General features: G+C 43.7%; 2 protein-coding genes across 3 annotated transcripts in view; one reads left to right on the top strand and one right to left on the bottom strand.

Moving 5' to 3' along the window:
- Positions 1–9,547: 9,547 nt before the first annotated feature.
- mppe1 (metallophosphoesterase 1) lies at positions 9,548–16,769 on the top strand. Its single transcript, XM_079751469.1, has 9 exons — positions 9,548–10,053; positions 10,226–10,334; positions 10,486–10,589; positions 11,530–11,610; positions 12,080–12,188; positions 14,204–14,299; positions 14,857–14,979; positions 15,104–15,244; positions 15,819–16,769. Exons 1-9 carry the CDS (start codon positions 9,785–9,787, stop codon positions 16,014–16,016), a joined length of 1,230 nt encoding a protein of 409 aa, XP_079607595.1. The 5' UTR covers positions 9,548–9,784; the 3' UTR covers positions 16,017–16,769.
- A 220-nt stretch (positions 16,770–16,989) lies between these two features.
- The window catches only part of gnal2 (guanine nucleotide binding protein (G protein), alpha activating activity polypeptide, olfactory type 2), a 48,426-nt gene continuing 44,024 nt past the window's right edge, over positions 16,990–21,391 (bottom strand). For both annotated transcript variants that reach the window (XM_079751467.1, XM_079751468.1), the window contains exon 12: positions 16,990–20,270. In XM_079751467.1, coding sequence (XP_079607593.1) covers positions 20,124–20,270 — 147 coding nt within the window. In that variant the 3' untranslated portion in view covers positions 16,990–20,123. The remainder of the gene's footprint in view (positions 20,271–21,391) is intronic.

The following is a 21,391-nucleotide window of genomic DNA, read 5'->3' as shown; positions in this document are numbered from 1 at the left end:
GTTTGCTACCTTGTGTTTGTTGTCTTATTGAGTGTCAAATTTGCCAAACCATACCATGTGATCATGGCGACGCCTTGTTATCTGCTAGGTAGCAGTTGCCCTGTGTGAATAAATAGGCTCTTAGGGTTTTGGCCCCCCTAGTGTTTTTATCGGTCAAACGAGACAACCACAGCATCAACAGAGCTCGACTTAAGGATCTGTTATTAATATTTCAAGTAACATACATAAAACAAACCGCATGGCGATGAAGAGGCTTGGTAATGTGTCCCAAACCCATCTTACTTAGCCTACTTGTTGTCCTTACTAGAAGATGCTGTTTGAGTTGCACAATGCCATATTGCCATCACTGCCCTTAAAGAACAACAACATAAAAAAAATATATCAATCATGAGTTATTGGCATGAGTTGATATGTTTAATGACCTTATTGACGAGGAAATGATACACACTCTGGCATTTCCTTCCAAAGTGCATTAGTCCTCTCTGACGAGAGGAAAAGGAGGTGCTATGGGGTTAAGGGCCAGCGAAATGACCCCATACCCATGGAAACACAGATCACTTAAACGAGACAACACAGGCAACATTAAAAAAAATCAGTATACTTAAGATGAATCTTCAGTTTGCCTTAGCTGCTGACAGGGATACAGTCAGTGTGTGATTGGAAGACAAACAAACCAACCAAATGCCATCCCTGGAGACAACTGGGATTTGAGAAATCATTGACAACGGCGATGTCGCCAGCCAACACGAGACTGAAAGACATTTTTTCCTGGAAACCAGGAGGGTGGTTGATTTTCGTAATTCAAGGACATGCTTATGGAGTTACGCAACTGAGAGAGAGCGAGAGAGAGAGAGAGACAGAGAGACAGAGAGACTGAGAGAGAGAGAGAGAGAGAGAGAGAGAGAGAGAGAGAGAAGGAGATTGAGGGGTCAATCTCCCTCTCTCTATCTACAGAAAGAGATTGAGGTACAGAAAGAGATTGAGGAAGCAAGAGGCAGAGAAATCGAGATAGAGGGAAAGCGATGGAGGGAGCGAGAGATGGAGAGAGATAGAGAGAGCGAGTCCCCATGGTGCCCGCGTGGCAGCCAGCCAATCAATAGTCAACCCATAGAGAAAAGAAAATGTCTGCCTTTGATTTGTTTGTGCCTTTTGAAGTCCTGACGACCAGCCGAGCTAATCCCAGGAATAAATGGGTATCTTAAGCAACCATTTGTCTTTTCATTCATTATTCATCAAATTCCACGGCGCTGGGGAGCAGGAGGTATCGATAGGTTCCTGAAGCAAATGGACAGGAAAGCTTGGTCGTAGACAGCGTGGAGAGAGGGCAGATGTTTGGACGGATACCTGTTCATTTGATTCACCGTCCGCCTGCTGTTTGTCTCCATCTTGGATAGCATATTCAGGATCGTCACCCTCACAGAATCAATGACAACAAACGTGATGCGTGCTACTGGAGCCTGATACTTACCACACACAAAATGCTTAAGCACAGCGGTGTATGTTTCCATAAAGACACTGAGTGGTTACACAGTGGAAAACACTACCTGTGCAACGCTTGGTGTTAATAATTCAGATTTATTAATAAATGATGACAAAGAGGCTGAGTTTAGGAAGTCAAATACACAGTCTGCTCTTTCGTTTATTTCGGCATTAGCTCTGACTTCTAAATGACACTTTTGGGTGATTTGTGAACAAAATCAAATAGTCTTTAATGCTGGGCTTTGTCAACCATTTAACAAAACGATACAGAATTAATCATGATTGTAGCAGGCGTGTAAACCTGAATAGAGATCATTGATGTTAAAAAGAAATGTATTTAAGAAACTATAAATGTATTTTTATGCATAGGCACATTGTTATGTGTTGAAATTATCCTGGAAAACTGCTAATCTGTAGTGAAATTGCATGTCCAGTTTTGTCGAAAGCGTATTCATAAATATCAACTGCATGACACAAGGTTGTTGTTTGTACCAATGTCATCAGGACGTTTTTAACAGGAGATGTGTTCCAGTAGTTGACGTCTACAGCGCCATGTTTATATTGACCAAACATAAACCAAGATGTTAGATGCACTGTCCACCACAACATCTTCCTCCTCGGGAATGAGTGTATGTGAATGAACATAGTGCTCTGCTCTCCTCCCCCTCTCTCTATGGTCATCCTCTCCATTGTACTTTGAAGACCACGGCTTCAGTCCACCTTGTAACTATTCTCATGCCCAGTCTCTTGATAAGCGTCTATTCAATGCTTGTTTGGTATCAGAATGAAACCTTTTCAACATTCACAATCATTCAGAACCTCAATGCCACAGAAACTTGAGGCAATTTGCTGTTAAAGTAAAGGATTGAAATGTATTACAAATGCTCTTGGATTAAGCCAACTAACCCTAACCCTAACCGAAAACTCTTTAAGTGCCAACTTACAACAGTGGAAATAACATTACCATTGTATATTTGAATAAATTGGATAGTCATTTAAAAAAGAAAACGTCTACAAAATTAAGTTCAGGATATGGTTTAAGTCTTTAAAATAGGGGTGAAAAAAAAAGTTGGGGATATACAGTGTACTGATTTGGGGCAAACCCTATTCTACCAGGAGCACACAATCAAGGGAATGACAAGTTTCATGTACATTCAGAGTTTACCCGATATTACTCCGCAGCATGTAGATAGTGAAAATAACATGTGTAAATCACATTAGGGTCTAGATGGGCTCAGCATTGATCTCCACTGAAATCCACACCATCCATGTTCAATATTGACATGCATGCACTTTCTGTGCACTTTTAGGAGCCTTCTGGAAATTATTAAACACAACAAAATACAAAACAATCTTAATTTAAGCTTACTTCAGTTGCTATAGCCGATATACAGACACACAGAAGTTAAATAATAAATTTGAGTCATCTGGCTGGATAGGAGAAATTAGAGAGCTTTATGAAATAATAAATGTAATCACTGCTAAACAAAAGTGAAAAGATCATCTATTGCCTGACGATGCCAAGTCTGTTAACTGCGATCAGCGAATTGTACTTTTATAGCATTATCATTCTGAACAAGTTCTGGTTAATGCACAGATTCAGGATGTTTATCTTCTCAGGAAGTGATGTCATCTAGACAGCTGTTTTTATACATTCAGTCTCGGTGATCGCGTTCACGTTACATTATGCACTGACGTAAACCAGCAGGCTGATAGCGGTATGACTATACCTTTCAAATGAGTGGGCGTGCATTATTTAAGGTGTTAAGGGGTCGTAGAGAATTCCCTGAACACTGTGGAGAGTAGATTTGGGCTTTTAACAGGAGAGAAAGAGAGGGGTCAGCAGCCCCTCACTGACCCCCCATAACAGCCTTGCAGTGGCGGCTGGTGGAATTTATTTGAGGGGGGGCTGAACGTTTGCAGTACAAACCCATGTAGTGGGGTCTGGGGGAAATCCTCCCGCAGAAGATTTTTTTGATTTTCACAAGCAAACGAAGCATTCTGGTGCATTCTGACAAAATAATAAAAGGCAAAACAGAACATTTACTTACAAAGACGAACAACCAGTGTCCACCTCAAGGGAGGGAGGGGGGTGTGAGAGAGAGTGAGAGAGACTAGTAAGAGAACTCTTGGAAAACTCTTACTTGTATAGGAACTTTGCTCATCTGTCTTTCTGACTGAATTTCTCAATAACCCTTTGATTGAAATCTGGAATGTCTCGTATGAGTTGTTTCTCTATAGATAGCATAGCCAGAGCATTGAGGCGATCTTGTGCCATAGTGTTCTTAAGGAAAGTCTTTATCCTCTTTAAGGTGGAGAAGCATCTCTCTGATTCTGCTGTTGACATTGGTGTGGTGATGAGGATCTCGAGAAGACTTACAGTTTCGCTGAATGTGTCTTGCAGGTTATTTCCCATTAGAACCTGAAATAGAGCCGGTGCACCACTGCAGCCCTTGTAGTCCTCATGCTTGTAGATCAGGGATAGTTCTGTTTTAAGTCTGACCAACATGGGATAGGCATCCACCGTGGTTTCCAGCGCTGAATCTGGGAACTTTCTGCTGTGTTGTGGGAACAAGTCACCTTGCAACAGAGTAGCACTGATGAGATGCTTTGTGAAAGAAAACCTCTCCATGGCATGGCTCATAATGGTGTCACAGACCTATGAAATAATAACCACAGAAAACATGTCTCAGTTCAACAATACAAAAAAATCAGCATACTCCTAGCAATTCATTTTTTAGTAAAGCTTACAGTAATAATTAAAAAGCATAAATGTGGGAAAAAAAGACAATGTCTGAATTCTCCAGTAGACACAGTATACATAGTATGTCTAATAATGACAACTCTGAATACAAAAATGTGCAAACAAACACAAATACATATAGGCTAGTGGAATACAGAAGTAGAAGTTGCTTACTTCTAGCATGGCCGGCTTCACACAGCTCTTCATATGCACTCTTGCTCGCTCGTGTTTTTTTTATCCGTTCTGACAGATGTTTCAGGTCTGTCCACGAACTATCACACGTACTTGTTTTAAAAAGTATACAAGGAAAGCAAAAAAAAAATGCATTGGCATACCCACAGCTAGTTAGCCAAGCCTTTCGATCGAACAAAACTCTGGGAAAACTTCTCGTGTAGGCTCTATCCTTTTCTCTTGCTTGTTGGGTATTTTCACTTCTGGCTTGTCTGGTTCTTTTGCTTGCAATTTTTCTGCAAATGTTCTTCTTTCGAAGTGATTCATGAGCAAAGACTTAACTGAATTTGGGGCTAGCTGAACTCACAGGGAAACAGTAGTAGCAGTACTCGAAGTCGCCATGTTGCTCATCTCTGAGGTAATGGCAAATGCGCGCGGTTACGTGCAGTGGACGGTGCACTGTGTCCGGGGCTATATTTTGAGCGCCCACAAGCCATACAATTCGACGATCCTGAGTGGCGAAATTATGTACTTTTCTGCTTAGCAACCGGGGAACCATTGGCTAAAAATTCAGGCTTGTTGTGCTGAGCGAACTGTAGCCCCAGGGAAGACACCTACCTCACAAAAATGATGAGTTAATCATGAACGTGAATGAAGATATAATTATGGAGGATTCTAAATATATTCTAAAGTAAATGCATTATTCGAATGCAATTAACATAGATTATTTCTCAAAATGAGGAAGATTATTAAAAAATATATATAAATGAAAAAATAAAAATAAAACAGGGAGGCAGGTTGGCGGGAGGGCGGCGCCCCAGCGCCCTCTATAGGCGAGCCACCACTGCAGCCTTGTAGCCTACAGCAGTTCACGAAAATATCGGACGTGTTTCAGTTGAGCCGACAAGTTGCTGTCTCTTCACCTTCGGTACAAGACGTCACTTGCTAAATTCTGGATGGGTTCTTATTCTTCAGAGCAAAAAAAACATGTTTTTAAAATCATATTTTTCTTTAAGATGTTGATGTGTCTGTATTGGACATCATTAAATCCAATACAAACTCAATACATAAATAATTAGTGTTATTTGTATACAGTTTACAAATGCATTCTTATTTAATAATTACGTAGAGGAAACATATACCACAGAAGCATCCATAGAAGGTCTAAAACCTTTCTGGTAATATATTACATAATATATGGCACTTGAATAAGTGTGTGCCATGCCATCAGATAAGTCCAACATAAGTATTCATTCGTTGAATAATGCATGTTTGATTTGATTAAGTTTTCATCATAATACAGGATATTCACCTTGATTACGGTTTAATTTCATCCGGAAATTGGATTTGTGGATGGCTTTTTAAAAACGTATTTGCAGAGTCTACAGAATGTAGGGCTTTTGTTTCAATAGGATCATTAAAGAAAATGCAGTCTCCATTGCCTGTGGCTCAAACCATGTGCGCCGTTAGGCCTTGGCAAGCCTGGATGCTTTATGAATAGCCGCAGATCTTTTCCAATACAATATATTACATCGCGTGTTATTCAAGCAGAAGTTTACTTCACACATCTTGGCACGCGCAAATTCTGTGTGAGCGCGAAAGAGAAACAAGGGAGAGCGCGAGAGAACTCCGCGCCGAATGTGCTTGAATCCTAGCAACGCCCCTTAGCGCCAAACGCTAAAGTACACGGGAAGCAACGCTAGAGGGCACTGTCTAAACACACACAGAACCTTGACTATTAATGCGGATTATTTAGGCCTACTTAAAAATGTCGCAGTCATTGTTGAAGGGAAACACTGAAGTGCTCAAGCCGTTAAGAAACCACAGGCCAAACTATATTAAGGAAGTTCTTGCGAAGTTCTTAAAATACACTGATATTAAAGCCGTTACTGTTAATGTGGTGCGTTTAAATATTTTTGTGTATCAGTACTGAAGAAAGCTATATATTGGTCAGAAAAGAGAAGATACACAATCTGTCCTTTAAAACATAAAACGTAAAATAGAATATTCAAAACGACAATATAGGCTACTTTGTCAAATAAACCGTTGTGTTTATGACTTGCACTCCAAAGGCCATTCAAGTTGCTTAGATTCCATTCAATGAATAACGTTGTAAGGTTAATCAACATGAATTAACAGCTTGGCTGTATTATGTTATCAACTGAGGTTCGATATGAAAAATGTGAAATTAAATATGATTGCTGATAATAGCTATACTGACTGGTTCATTGCTATAACTTATACAGACCAAAGACTTACAACAGATATAGTCAGAAAGACAGGCACACAAATCCATATTAATCTATAATGCATGTTCATGAAATAGTTTAATGCGTTAAACGGAATGAGTATATGCAAGTACAACAATCTAGGCTTATTAATAGTCGGTTATATATATATTAGCCTTATAATTAAGCCACAATTATTGTTACACTAGGGATTTTAGATATTTGGTGTTATTGAAAGCCAGATGAGAATCCTAGATAACTATTCTGTAGGCATATATTAGATCAGCACTCATAGCTCAAGACCCAATAGTGAGCGACCAACCACCCATTGAACACAGGTGTAGCCTACCACATGACTGTTAATTATGCACAATGACACGCACCAGTTTCATGAGACCCTCCCGCTATTCAAGCTTGCGTCGTGCAATGAACAGAACGTGAACTTGCGAGATCAGGAAGGTCTCTCGAGGGTATGCCTACAGACTCATAATTAACTGATTGAGATACACCTGTTTCCCCCCTACTCTAACACTAAAAGGCATTTTGATTGGCCATCTGGCATGGCTGGACGATTGCCTTTTTTGTCCTCAGTTGGCTTGTATTTGGCTCCCTCTACTGGCAGTTATTTAGGTTTGAGACTTCATGGTCCAACTTCAGGTCACCATCCTCACGCTCCATAATCTCAAAATGATGTCCCTCTAACATTCCCATCTTGATGTCCCTCTAACGTTCTCACATTTCCATATTGATAACATTTACTTGACACAGTTTATTGCTGCTATTGCAGCTATATTTTTGCCATTGCTCTTTAAGAGGTTTTACAAGGATCTTTGTATGTATTTTAGATTATGGACTGTCTCTTCGCTTTATTTGCTTATGTATAACCGTTGCTTTGTACAGTATCTAATGCCACAAACTATATAAATAAAGTTGATAATATAATTGATATAGAGAATAGAGGGCCATAAAAAAGAACGAGACAAGCAAAAATAGAGAAAAAGTTGGAGAACAACAATTCCCCCCTAAAAAGGTGAGAGAAAAAAAGTAGAAAACAAAAAATGTAGAAAATAATGAGAGACAAATTATGGAGGGACCGGGTGAATCAAGAGTGAGAGATTAAAGATGATGGGGCATCTCTGGATCTGTACCCAATCACAATCCAACTGTCCTACGCCCTTTACCCACCCACTCTGACATCCACTAGACCTAATGATAGTGTCTGCACCGCATGGCGTTCATTCACAGTCCAGACGTAGGACAAGCTGTATAGCTCAACAGCCTCTGCAGAATGCAAAATCTCTCTCTATTTGCCAAAACCTCCTCAGTAGACTTGTTCATATTGACAATTTGTCATTTGTGTTGAATTCAAAATGTGTATTAGGCCCACTTTGTGGGAGCATAATTGAACTCTCACTGAATTGTGAATCTTTGTGTTAATGAATACATTGGAGAGATAAAATAGAAATGATTATAACAACAGTGTAGTGTCCTATGGAACAAACTTCTACCAACTTTACAACGTAGCCTATGTGTTAACTTACCCTAACCCTACAATGTTATCATCAGTGTGACAAACTTCTTCCTCAAGGCAGACACAAAGAGAAAAAAATAAAAACAATTTATTAACATAAATAAACAAAGCAAACAAATGACATTCAAAGTACCTTATCCGTCAATGTCAGTAGGTAGGGGCATGTTGGCGGAGAGAGCGTGAGGGCAGCTGGTCGTGACCCAGCTCCACACCGGAGCTGTAGATGAGACTTGTTTAACCTGTCTCAAACAAGGTGACACACCTTTACCCCCTGCCTGAAGTGGTGCATTAAGGAGTGGGTGGCAGATGAACTCAGCAAACAGGGGTTCATCAGCAAAACCATCAACAAACGCGTTGAGTCGTGCTGACATGCCATCAAGAAAATCTTGCCATTCAAGTTGGTGTTCGTACGGAGATGACAAACTAACTGTGTGTCTTTGTGCTCAGGGATAATCGGTTTTGTAAGGGCCCAAACTATAACCTGGACATTATCCTACTGTAGTTATTCACTCAATTTGAAAGAACCTGACTTAGAAAGTGCCTCAAGAAGAAAATAAATAAAATAAAAAGTAAAGAAAGCATGTTAGCTTTAATTGATTTATTAGGCCTATTATTTCGTCAGTTACAAAGATTCAGCGTATATTTTCACCAACTTACATTTTTCAAAATAAATAAACTTCCTATTGGTGTGTGTTGGACTGCGTTGGGCCGACAGCTCACAAAGAGCTAGGTCACGTGCAAACGCGCGTCGATAAATGACGATATCGCAACAATAAGAGCGCATGAATAAGAAGGAATCTGGTCCGACTTGTATCCCCGAGGGAGCACGGAGAGACTTCATCTCGTGTATAACATGGTCATGCATGTATTCTCCTTCCACCCGCCACACACACACACACACACACACACACACACACACACACACACACACACACACTCACACACACACACACACACACACACACACACACACACACACACACACACACACACACACACACACACACACACACACACACACACACGCACACACACACACATTTATGGTAGACAGTGTTCTTGAATTCAACATGGATGGAGGGTCAAGTGTGACTCGGTCTGGATGGATGGCTGATTGACAGCCCCGCTGTAATAATCCAGTAGTGAGTGGTGCTTACAGGCGGAAGTGACAGACACCACATCCACCCCCGCATCCGATCACCCCCAGCGGAGCAGCTCGAACTCCGTCACCCTGTCGCCCCGCCAATGGAAACGCGCGAATGCAAGTGGGAGAATTGCGCTGACAGGGAAATCATTTCTGACTGATGACGATGGAGGAGAGAGAGAGAGAGGGAGAGAGAGAGAGAGAGAGAGAGGGGGGGGGGGGGGGGAGAGAGAGAGAGAGGGAGGGAGAGAGAGCGGGAGAGAGAGAAAGAGAGCGAAAGAGAGCGACAGAGAGAGAGCAGACTCCCAGGGAGAAAAAACAACAACAAGCTGCGGCGTTTCAGGTTGTCTCTTTTTTTTTATACACCGTTTTTGATGTCACCAGCATCACACCGGAGGCTTAAAATAGAGCGTCAAGCTTGGAGGAAGGAAGATGCCTCCTGGAATGTGCCTTCGCCATCAACGCGCTAATCCGGGCCATCCGAAACAATGCCGAATAACAAAGTCATCTCGATCAGGCTCAGCACCGGCTGGCTGGCCGTGGGCTCGCTGCTCGGCCTAGTCAGCGTGTTCTTCTTCTGCGAGTACCTCATCTACTACCCTGTGATCCTGCGCTGCGCCTGGCCCAAGCTCAGCCCTGTGCGCGGGGGAGAGGTGGCCGACGGCCGGTCCACCGGCTCCACGCTCCGCGCAATGGTGCTGTCCGATACCCATCTGCTGGGAGCCGTGGGGGGACACTGGTTCGACAAACTGCGGAGGTAGCGCTTTGTGTCCTATGTCGATCCCATGGTACCAGTGTATCGAGTTAGATATCATGTAAACAGCTCTGAAATGTCTGCGCTGCTGAACTGTGGCCCCCGGTGCACGCAACGTACACGCTTGGTAAACAATAACAGTGCTGACTGTCAGGCATGTGTGTCCGGGGTTTAGGGAATGGCAGATGGAGAGGGGTTTCCAGACCGCTCTGTGGCTCCTGCGACCCGAAATCGTTTTTATTCTGGGGGATATATTCGACGAGGGCAAGTGGAGCACCCCCACGGTATGTCTCCCGCAACCCATAATAATAATAATAATTCCAAAATGGGTTTTATGATGATGATGACTATTAAATACTTGACATCATCGCATTATTTGGTGCCCACTAACGAGTTTAGTTGTTGTGGTTGTTCTTGTTGTTTGTGAACCTACAGAATTGGGAAGATGATGTGCGCCGTTTTCACCGAATGTTCCGGCATTCCACTGACACAGAACTGGTTGTACTGGTTGGTAACCACGACATTGGCTTCCATTACGAGTAAGAGAGGATTTGCAGTACTTTGCTTTTACACTAACAAACAGACTTTGATCCGTTTATCGTTGGTTGATTGTTCATTCACAACCTGCTAATCTTGCGTTGTTGGGATGCACTTTGCTCTCACTGCTACCCCATGGGTATAAGGCCAGTGTTTTTGGTTCAAAAATGTTGGGTCAAACAAAGATTTATTACATTAAGTGTTGTTGACGTGTTGAACATGAAATAAACATACACACAGAATATGAGTGCATATTCTGTTTATCGTCAATAATTCAGGCACAGCGATTTCAAATGAAACCCTAAGAACCCCCCCCCCCCCCCCTCCAGAACTAGAGTGCCCTACATCAATCTTTCTGATTTGATAGGATTTGATAAAAATGCTATAAACCCTAAATCCAGTAGGGTTTGTAACAAACACTAATATGTAGGACTTTGTGGGCAGAGAGGCTGACAGCTGTTAGCCAGCTGTTACTTCCCTTTTTTAGAAAAAAGGGAAGTAAAATGTCTCTGGTATACTGTGATGTATCCAGAGAGAAGTAGGCTATGCAAAATTAAACCGGCAGGATTTGGAATTCCTCCAACGCTGTTTCCTGCTGCTTTTTGTCCAAACTCTTTGTCTGTGTTCTCTCTAGAATGGACTGGTCCATGCCTTGACATACAGTGTGTGTGTTTGTGTGTGTGTGTGTGTGTGTGTGTGTGTGTGTGTGTGTGTGTGTTCTCTCTAGAATAGACTGTTCCATGACATGTGTGTGTGTTTGTTCTCTCTAGCATGGACTGGTCCTTGACATGACCTCTGTCTGTGTGTGTGTGTGTGTGTGTGAATCTGTGTGTGTGTGTGTGTGTGTGTGTGTGTGTGTGTGTGTGTGTGTGTGTGTGTGTCTTCTCTCTAGCATGGACTGGTCCATGCCATGACACCTGTCTGTGTTTGTGTTCTCTCTAGAATGGACTGGTCCAAGCTCCAGCGCTTTGAGAAGGTGTTCAACTCCACCTCCACCAGGATCCTCACCAAGAAGGGCATCAAGTGAGCAAACATAGGATTTGTTTTACATGAATTATCGTATTATTATTATTAGTTTTTTTTATCAAGTGAATACTATGATGAATAAAGGTTGGATCTTTTTAATCAAATTACTAAGGCAACATGATGCATCCAGATTTTTGAGTTTTCTCAATTTTTCACTGATATATATTAAAAGAATCTGGTTGCATCATGTTGCCTTGATATTTTGCGCTTTCTCAACTTTCTTACTGTCGGCTTAACACATCAATGATTGAAAGTTGGACATGGTCAGAGGGACAGGCTTTCTCCCTGCTGACATTCAACCCACTGTTCAACAACACATAAAAAGCCAGCCAGCACGTGAAATATGAAGGACTCATCAGAGCACAGTCCATCTGTATACCCAGTAGACAAACGTTCGTCCCGAAGAACACGTTAGCCAATCCGAGACTCGTTCGACTCATGCCTCCTCTGTGATTGGCTGCTGCAGCTTCCTGCTGGTGAACAGCGTGGCTCTGCACGGCGACGGCTGTCCCATCTGCCAGGCCGTGGAGAAGGAGCTGGTCAAACTGTCCCGGGACCTCAGCTGTTCCCTCCAGGTGGGCCTTTGGCTTCTCTACGAGGATAACGAGCTTCCGTGGTGGAAATCTTGTAATCGTGTATTGACAACGCACCTCAGAATTAACTTAAAAGAGTTTATTATACTGAAGGGTAAGAATAGTGTAAGGTAAAAGTCGTCTCTGCAGGGAGTCCACACAACCAGTGTTGCCAGATTGGGCCAGATTTCCCGCCCAATCTGGCAACACTGCACACAACACTCCAAAGGTGAGCCACGAACAGTGGGCACACTCCAGTGTCCTTGAGGTCAGCGCTGCAGATAGGGATACCACTACTCCCATCGGCCATCTCAGGAGGCCGCTCGTGGCATTGCTGCGTCTGAGCCAGCCGCGGTTGTCTGGTTTGCCCTCCCGGGCCATAAGCGTGGCATAAACAGTGGAATGGTGACTATAGATAACAACTTAAGGGCTGATTATGGTCCCACGTTCACGCAACACAAGGGGTTACGGACCCGTTACGCCTCCCAAAAATTGTAACCTTGCGTCGAGGCGGCGCAGTCGCTAGGGCTGTGATTGGTCCGCTAACAACTTAATTTCCTGTGTTACACTGAATTCTGCGACCCACCGAAAAGTGTGACCCCAGGGGGCGCTGTTGCATATTTTCTGCAATATGCACGAGTTTGAAGCGTAGGCAGGCATGACAAAAACATAAATAAAACATAAGATCTCCCCTCTAACCAATTACCTTGTTATTTAAGGTGCTTAATAAATACATTTGTTTGATTTGATTAGCATTTTACAGACCCATACAATGGATAGGGCGTTTAGTACGGTCATTCACCGTTGCTTCTTTACCCATGAAAAGCTACAGTCAGTGTTAAATTACGCTGATATACCTTTGAGAATTTCCTGTATAGGCTACTGTGTAAAATGCTGCTTAGAATTAATGTTAGTATCAAGAAAAGAAAGACCCACCGGTGGGGGAAGATCTTATGATTTTAACTCGCTAGTAATCCGTAAAAGGTGGAGACGTTTTGTATTCGGTCCTCACAGACTTCGAATGTATTTACCAGAATGGAGAACGACGATCAAGCAGCCTATCTTCTGTTTTTATTGCATATTGTTTGTGTCGTGTTCAGCTTTCAAGTTTCTAGAATCCATACCATACCATAATCAAAGCTTCTAGTATTAGACCAATTGTAAATGAATAGCACGCACAGATAAAGACCAACTATTTCTCTTTACCACGGCCATGCATAGCGACATGTTAACCTGGCACAGAACCATAAAGGTTCACGACCACATCAAAGCGACTGTGTGGTCATTGCGTTGCGTGAACGTGGGACCACAATCAGGCCTTAAGGGGTCTCAGTGTCTTAGTGCCTTGCATACAACATGTTATTTGGAAATTCCCATCACACCCCTCTTTGAAAAATGTTGCTATAAATAGAAATGTGTGTGCAATACGTTCTGAAAAGTGTGGTTTTTAACACTGACATGGAAATACTTTGGGGTCCAAGGGCCTCAACTGAGCTGTTCTCTCCGAAAAATAATCAAAACAAGCGTTAGAAAGTCCTCCTGTTGACAGTTATTTGTGTGCAGTTCTTAATAGATCAGAGGGCTAATGTGACTCTGGTTTCCCCCTCATCTTGGTCAGTTATGTCTTTGTCAAGTCAAGGAAAACACATAACAATGAAGCATGTCTTCCAGACAGATGATGGTAGGCGTGTTTTCCCCAAAGGAGGAAGTGGAGGGATAGAGAGAAAGAGAGAGAGAATGTCAAATGAAGAGAAATACAGCTAAAGTTGAGGAGAGAGAGATAGTGGTGAGAGAAAGAGAGACTGATAGAGAGAGATATGACCATTGAATAATGTTCTCCATGTTTTCTAGAATTCACCGCCCAGATAATGTTGAGAGGGGATAGGGAGAGAGACACAGATAAGGGTGCGAGAAAGAGAGTGATAGAGAGAACGATGAAGATAATGGTGAGAGAAAGAGAGAGCGATAGAGAGAGAGATACGACCTAACCATTGAATAATGTTCTCCATGTTTTCTAGAATTCACCGCCCAGCAGTAGCATTGGATCAGACAGCGCTGTGGAGGGCTGTGAAGGTGCAGAGAGCCTCCCTCCCACCCCCCCAATCATGCTGCAGGTAGTCAATCATTCATTCTGTTGACCACACTGAGGCGTCTCCACACAAGCTGTGTTAGTTCCCGCTGCTGATTTGGAAGAACCAAGACAATTTCTAAGGCATCCATGACCCAGTGTGAAGGGGGAAGGATGTTTGCGCACACTCACACACTCCAAGTTTACAGGAATGCCTCACGTGTAAGACACTCGCTATCAGGGGACTGGGAACACTCGTATCTCTGTTTTATTGGCTGTGAGAATCAAAGACGTTATCTCCACTCTTGACTTTGATAACGGGCTCTGATGGATTCCTCCCTGCGGAAATTATGTCAGCTCAATCCATTATTTAATATCTGAACATCTTCAAGGCTAGTATCGTTGCTGCTGAAGCGTGACCTCATTTTATGTTTTGTAACGTGTGTTTGTGTTTTATTATTCTTTGATGTGTGTGTTGGTGTGTGTGTGTTTTATTATGATTCTTTGATGTGTGTGAGTCTGCGTCGGTGTGTTTTATTTTCTTACTGTTGTCTGGTCACGGTGTACTGGACGCTATCCTGATTGGCTGGTCGTGTTTCCCAGCACTATCCTCTGTACAGGGTGAGCGACGCCGGCTGCACTGGGCAAGACGCCGCACCTCCTGAAGAGCGCCATCTGCTGTTCAGAGAAAAATATGACGTGTTGTCCAAAGAGGCCTCACAGAAGGTAAGGGACCAATCAGAATCACAACAACCACAAACGGATTGAATCTGATCACGCGACGGAGTTTTTACTTGACTTTATTTTCTCTTCACGGATTTGTCTTAGAATGTCTCCTATTTTGTCACAGCTGCTGCAGTGGTTTAAGCCCCGCCTCATTCTCAGTGGCCACACCCACAGCGGATGCGAGGTTCTCCATGACAACAGTTACCCAGAAATCAGCGTGCCCTCCTTCAACTGGAGGAACCGAAACAACCCCAGCTTCATCTTGGTAATGACGCCCCCTACTGGGGGAAACAGAAACACACCTATTTTGTGCGAGCATAACTGAAGCACCCGTTCAACTCAATGTTATGTCATTTAAAATGATGGTAAATGGTAATAAAGTGTTTAGGTCACCATCATAAATAAATCACATCCGTTTGAACAATAATAACAAAATAATCGAAATCTTTAAACTCAGAACACCGAAAAAAAATCACATGTGGCACTAATCCTCTTACGGAGACATGCTATTTGCAGCTTATCTTTATTTATTTATCCCCCCCCCCCCCCAGAATTAATGATTTAGCCTTAAATCAATAGCACATCATAGAGGAATCCATCACTCTAGAAGAGACCCATATTTTACCCCATTCCCGTTTAAGAAACTTGCCCTAAGTAACCTCTCTACTGCAACTATTGAATAATCATTCTCCTAAACCGTTTTATTCGGGCGCACTTTTGCTATAACTGTAGTTACAACTCTAGCAGCTAGAGGGTACCAACGGGAAAACGTACGCAGTGCAGCGCGTTCACACGTTGAAACTAATCTCCCCTCTCTCCCTCTCCGCCCCCCGTCTCAGGCGACACTCTCGGAGGGAAGCCACAGTCTGTCCAAGTGCTTCCTCCCAGAGGAGAGCACGGTCATCGCTGTGTACTCCTCCGCCGGTGCCCTGCTGCTGGTGGCCGTCATGGCCCACTGCCTGTGCTTCAAGTCAGTCGGCCCCCTGTTGCCCTGTCTGAGCCTCTGCGCCCTCCTAGGAAAGCACAAGTATCTGTGAACCGTATGGAAAGACGAAAGAACGGTACAAATCAGGGTGGTTTTTTTGTAGCAATCGTACAATGTGTATTTTTGTTTATCCACATTTTAATTCTTTTGTATAAATATTCGAACCGATGTCGAAAATTCTAATGATTCCTTCTGTGAAACGGGGGCCAAATGAACGTTTATACTACCTAAGATTGTAAAATTGTTGTGAGCCACGTTAAAGAGATTTAATAAATGGAATATATTTTAACTATGGAATACTTATAATGAGCACAAGAGACAATGTATTGTCGCTGATTGGTGCAGCCAAACGCAGAGCCAAATGTCTTGAGAGCGCCATTCGGCCGCTGGGCAGTTTATGTAGCGTTTGTTCGTTCGGGTTATTCGCAGGGAGGTGTGCCCAAATTTGTGTTGTTGTAACCGTCTTCGCCTCATGGTGTTGTCCTGTAGGGAAAGTGGATGATGTACCATCGACATGAACCAGGAAGCATTTGTAAGATAGATATTTTAAGTACGACTCGTCCCTTGTCTGACAAAATAAATTGTTGATAAATAAGTCAAGAAGTTTACTACGATTTTGTGATCAATTTGAGTGAAATAAGGGGAAACAGAATATTGGATTTACTTTGACCTTCTGATTTATATATGTATATTTTAAAACATATTTATTGCCGACTTTTTGTGTCAAATGTTTGTGAGGGTTTTGGCAAATTGTTACAAGTTTGTAATGAAATGTCCATATTAAAGTGGAACATGTCATCTTAAAGTTGCAGTGGTGCAGTTTTCTTTACAAGACTGATTCCTGGCGATAAAACTTTATATTAAGTTAAAATTAAAATTGAATATAAACGCTGACTGATTTCAAATCACTATCATCTGTAAACCAACAATAAAAATAACAATGAAAACACGGTGCCAAAAAATTTAAATCCATCTCACCAGGGCATATACAAAAGTCGCACACAGTCGGAAATGAATCAAAGTCCTCTAATGTGCCTCTTTATTTAAAGAAAAATAAAAATGTCATTTAATCATCCTCCCAGGCTAAACAAAGTTTTTAGTTGTTTTTTTTCCATACCGTCAGTCAATTCTCTCTCTCTCTCTCTCTCACTCTCTGTCTCTCTTTCTCTCTCGCTCGTTCTCGTTTGGGGGGATGGACGTGTACTGTAGCAGAACAGGAGCCTGATGCAGTCATGTACAGGGAGAAGAGCTTGTGTTGTCGAGTGCTGCTCACACATTCATAGTGCCTGTGCCATTGGGTATGACTCCAAGGGACCAAGGAATAATATAATATTGCACGCTCTCATTTATTCGTCTCCATTCTAAAACATGCTTTCCTATGTGTGTATGTATACATATTTACCGTATACATACATAGGTATGTACACCTAGGCACACACAGAATTAAACATGTATAATTGTACATATATATTTATATAGACCTATAAATTTACATGTACATACAGTTATAAAAGATTACACACACACACACATACAACTCACGCTCGCGCTCATACACAAACACACACACACATATACACTCACACATACACACACACGCACGCTCGCACGCAAACGCACACACACACACACACACACACACAATGCGTCTGTGAGTCTATGTTTGCTTAATGAACACATGCGCCCACATACGCACAGGCACACACATCAGTACAGGGTTCAGGCATTCTTCATATCGGGAAAAAAACTAAATACAAGAAGAAAAAAAAGTTGGTTCCTATTAAAACAACACCAGGTTGCAAATTTGGACACTTTTCAATGGATTTCCAATGTTCGTTTTTAAAGCTGTGAAATTGAAAACAAAAAAAAAAGAGAAGGAAAAAAAAAAAGAAGTCAAACCAAGAACGAAGAGAAATAAAAGGCATGGCGCTGCAACATGTGGTATTCACTGCAGGTAAGTGGTTAATTTGCATAATGTATACAGGTTTTTAGAATTTTTTCCCTATTTTTTTTTTTATTATTTTTTACTAAACATCATTTCCTTTTTTTTTTATATAAACCAGAAAAAAACTAAACTCTACAGAGAAAGTCCCCTTTCAGCAGCGACTGCTGATAGAGCGTTTGACATCAAGCTGTACAGCGCAGTCAAAAACATACTTACATCGGAGCTCATTTACAGGTACAGCCATAATCAAGGCACAAAGATCTACAAGTAGATTTGTTTCTCTTTCAATAAAGTTGTACAAAATAATATTACATTTTACAGTCTGTACAGGATAGATCCACCTTGCACAGTGTACAAGTTAAATGGGAGAAGGAGGAGGGGCGGGGAGGGGCGTTGATGGTTGGGGAAGGGGGGGGGGAGAAAGAAAACAAACCGAAAGAAAACAAACAATACATTTTGCTCTCTCTCGGAGCGGCCTGTCCCAGCCCCTCCCCCGGCCCCCCCCCCTCTGGGCTGAAGAGAGGGGGGGGGGCCGGCGGGGGGGAGAGATGGGGGGGGGGCTCTCTCCGAGGAGCTCTGGGCCCTCTCTCTCCCGCTCTCTGTTGTCGTCCGCCCAGGCATCGCTCATACCGCAGCGAGTGAACGAGCAGGCGGGCGAGTTAGCCAGTCAGGAGGCGGAGCTGGTGGAGGAGGAGGAGGAGGAGGAGGAGGAGGAGGAGGAGGAGGAGGAGGAGGAGGAAGAGGAGGCCACAAGCTCAGGTCCGTTCGTTTTGTCTTCCGTTCCAATCGATCGTCTCGTCTTCTACCGCCTCCCCCCTTCTGCAATACACTCGTCATCCCTCCGTCCTTCCGGACACCTGTGTGTGTGTGTGTGTGTGTGTGTGTGTGTGTGTGTGTGTGTGTGTGTGTTGGTCACACCAATGATGAGGCCTGACTCCGCCCCCTATCCTCTCCGTGTGACCTGGCCAACGTTCAGCATCTGCCATACAACCAGTCAACCAGCCGGACAGCCAGTCAGTCAACCAGCCAGACAGCCAGTGAGCCAGTCAGCCAGCCAGCCGGACAGCCCAGTCTTCCAGACAAATCAGCTAGCCAGCCGGCCAACTAGCCAGCTAGCAAGTTAGCAGGCCGGCCAGTCAGCAAGCCAGCCAGCCGTTTAGCCGTTCAGCCAGCGAGTCCACGGCAATGTTGTGACAGAGTAATAAATATTGTTGATGCTACATTGTGTGTATACTTCCTCAAAAGAAAAACAATAGAATACAAAGTTATTAAGGAACCTGATGCAAAGTGCATTATTTCTTCATCTTTCTCTGTTCCATCGTCTTGCTGTCTTCGGCGTGGAGAGGGGGGGGGGGGGAAGGAAGAAACTTATGGCAGATGTGTCTTTTTTTTCAGATGGGGGGGGGGGCAAAGATCATGTTGGTGACTGGGGCGAGTGACACACACGAAGACGGACGAGTTCCTCTGCTTCTGTGGTTTTCTCCCACACTCACACACACACGCACTGATGCAGACGCCACCATTCGCCTCTGCAAAGGAGGTCCTGTGGGCGTGTCTTACTCGACCACGCCCACCCCTTTGGGTCCAATGACACGGAGCCAGCGTCCAGCAGGAGGAGCTATGGGGGGGTCAGAAGGAGGTAGCCCAAGGCTTCGTGGAATGACGGAAAAAAACCAAAAGAAGTAGAAGAAGAATTATTTTTTTTACACAAAGGCCTCCGAAAGGAAGGCCCCAAAAGGAAAGAAAAAAAAAAAAAGGGGGAAAAAAAGCACAACAATTTGTTTTAAAAAGGGGGCGGGAGATGACTCCAATGTGGATCGCCCGGCTCTCCATTGGTCCGGGGTTATCGAAGCGCCCAGCTGGCCCGTCCAAGAGCAGGCCAAGGAAACACACAAGCAACTTAAGAGTAGGAAGAGGATTTGACACACTTCAGTAGTACTTCATAGTCCACAGCTGGGACGGGGACGGGGACGGGGACGGGGTCGGGGAATAGTTTTGTGGTTTGTTTGGGGGAGCGGTGTGGTGTGGGGGGAAGCATTGAGGGTGCAGAACGGTGGTGGTGGTGGTGGTGGGTGTTTTGGGGGGGGGGGGGGGGGGGGTAAAGCGACGGAGAAAAAAAAATTCAAAAGAAAGTTAAAAAGAAAACAGAAACTATTTTTAAAAAGTGTGTGAAGGCCGCCCCTGGCCCGGGCGCGTCGTTTCCCCCACGGCGCATCACAAGAGCTCGTACTGCCTCAGGTGCATGCGCTGGATGATGTCCCGGCAGTCGTTGAAGACGCGGCGGATGTTCTCGGTGTCCACGGCGCACGTGAAGTGGGGGTAGCAGTAGTGTCTGCCGTCGCCGCTCGCCGTGCTGATCCGCTGTTGGGGGTGAGGGGGGAGCACCGGGGGGAGGAGAGAGGAGGGAGACGTGAGACACAGATCGCTCCCCGCTCAGGAGCAAAGGCCTCACTCACGCCCAAACAATAAACGAAGGTTTCAAAAATGATTTCGATTAGTTTGTGAAACCATTTTAACGAAGAGCGCGTACTACTTGTGGCAGTACGTGCTCGTGATGGGACGTGGGGGAAACGGGCACGTCTGGGAGGGGCCGCCGTCACACACACTTTTAAAAAATACTTTTTGTTTATTTTTTAACTTTTTACTTTTTATATTATTTGACTTTATTATAGAGAGATATAGAGAGGAAGTTATGGGAGATAGAGGGGAGGACATGCAGCAAATGACCACGGGCAGGAATCGAACCCGGGTCGCTGCGTTCAGGACTGTGCCTTTATGCTACGCGCCAATTAGTAGGTTTTTGAATTAGTAGGCATTTTTTCGGCTGTTCAGACCAATTCACACATATGTTTGAGACTGGGTTAGTGGCACTCTGTTCTGGAGACAATGTGGGAGATGATGGGTTTTGTTTCGGACCGATCGGAGCTCGAGAGACGGGTCTGTGTTGCCCACACTGCGGGGACTCTGGTCACATGGGTGTGACAGCCCCCTGGCACCTCCTGAATGCCGGGCTCCCAGGAGGTGATCAGTGTAATGGCTAACACCCACGCTGCCTGAGCTCTTCAGGTATATCAGCTGTAGGAGTCAGCCACTTGCTATCCCCTTTGAGGTATGGTTTGTTTAGGTTTTTGGGTTGGGTTAGCTTTGCTTTGCACAGACACCACCTTCTCCACTCATTCCCACACAGCACTCATTACTGATTACTGATTGACATGCATCGCTTTAACTTACTTTACCTTAAGTTGGTTAAACAAACGATTATTGTTAAACTATGTGGTCTCCTCTTTGTCATTCCCTTGAGCCGGGCTTTGACTAGTGGGGGCTCGTGAACAATTGTTTGGATTGGTAAATTTGACATTTTGGAGGAGTATCACACATGACAGTTTGGTAGTTTTTTTGAGAGAGCATTTGTTTGGATTGGGGTAGATTGTCTGGAGTACGTCTACAGGTGCTGGTATTTTGGTATAGGTTCTTGATTTGGG

Source organism: Pollachius pollachius (assembly GCF_949987615.1).
Source record: "Pollachius pollachius genome assembly, chromosome: 14".
Classification (NCBI taxonomy): domain Eukaryota; kingdom Metazoa; phylum Chordata; class Actinopteri; order Gadiformes; family Gadidae; genus Pollachius; species Pollachius pollachius.
This window is presented reverse-complemented; position numbering and strand designations above follow the sequence as displayed.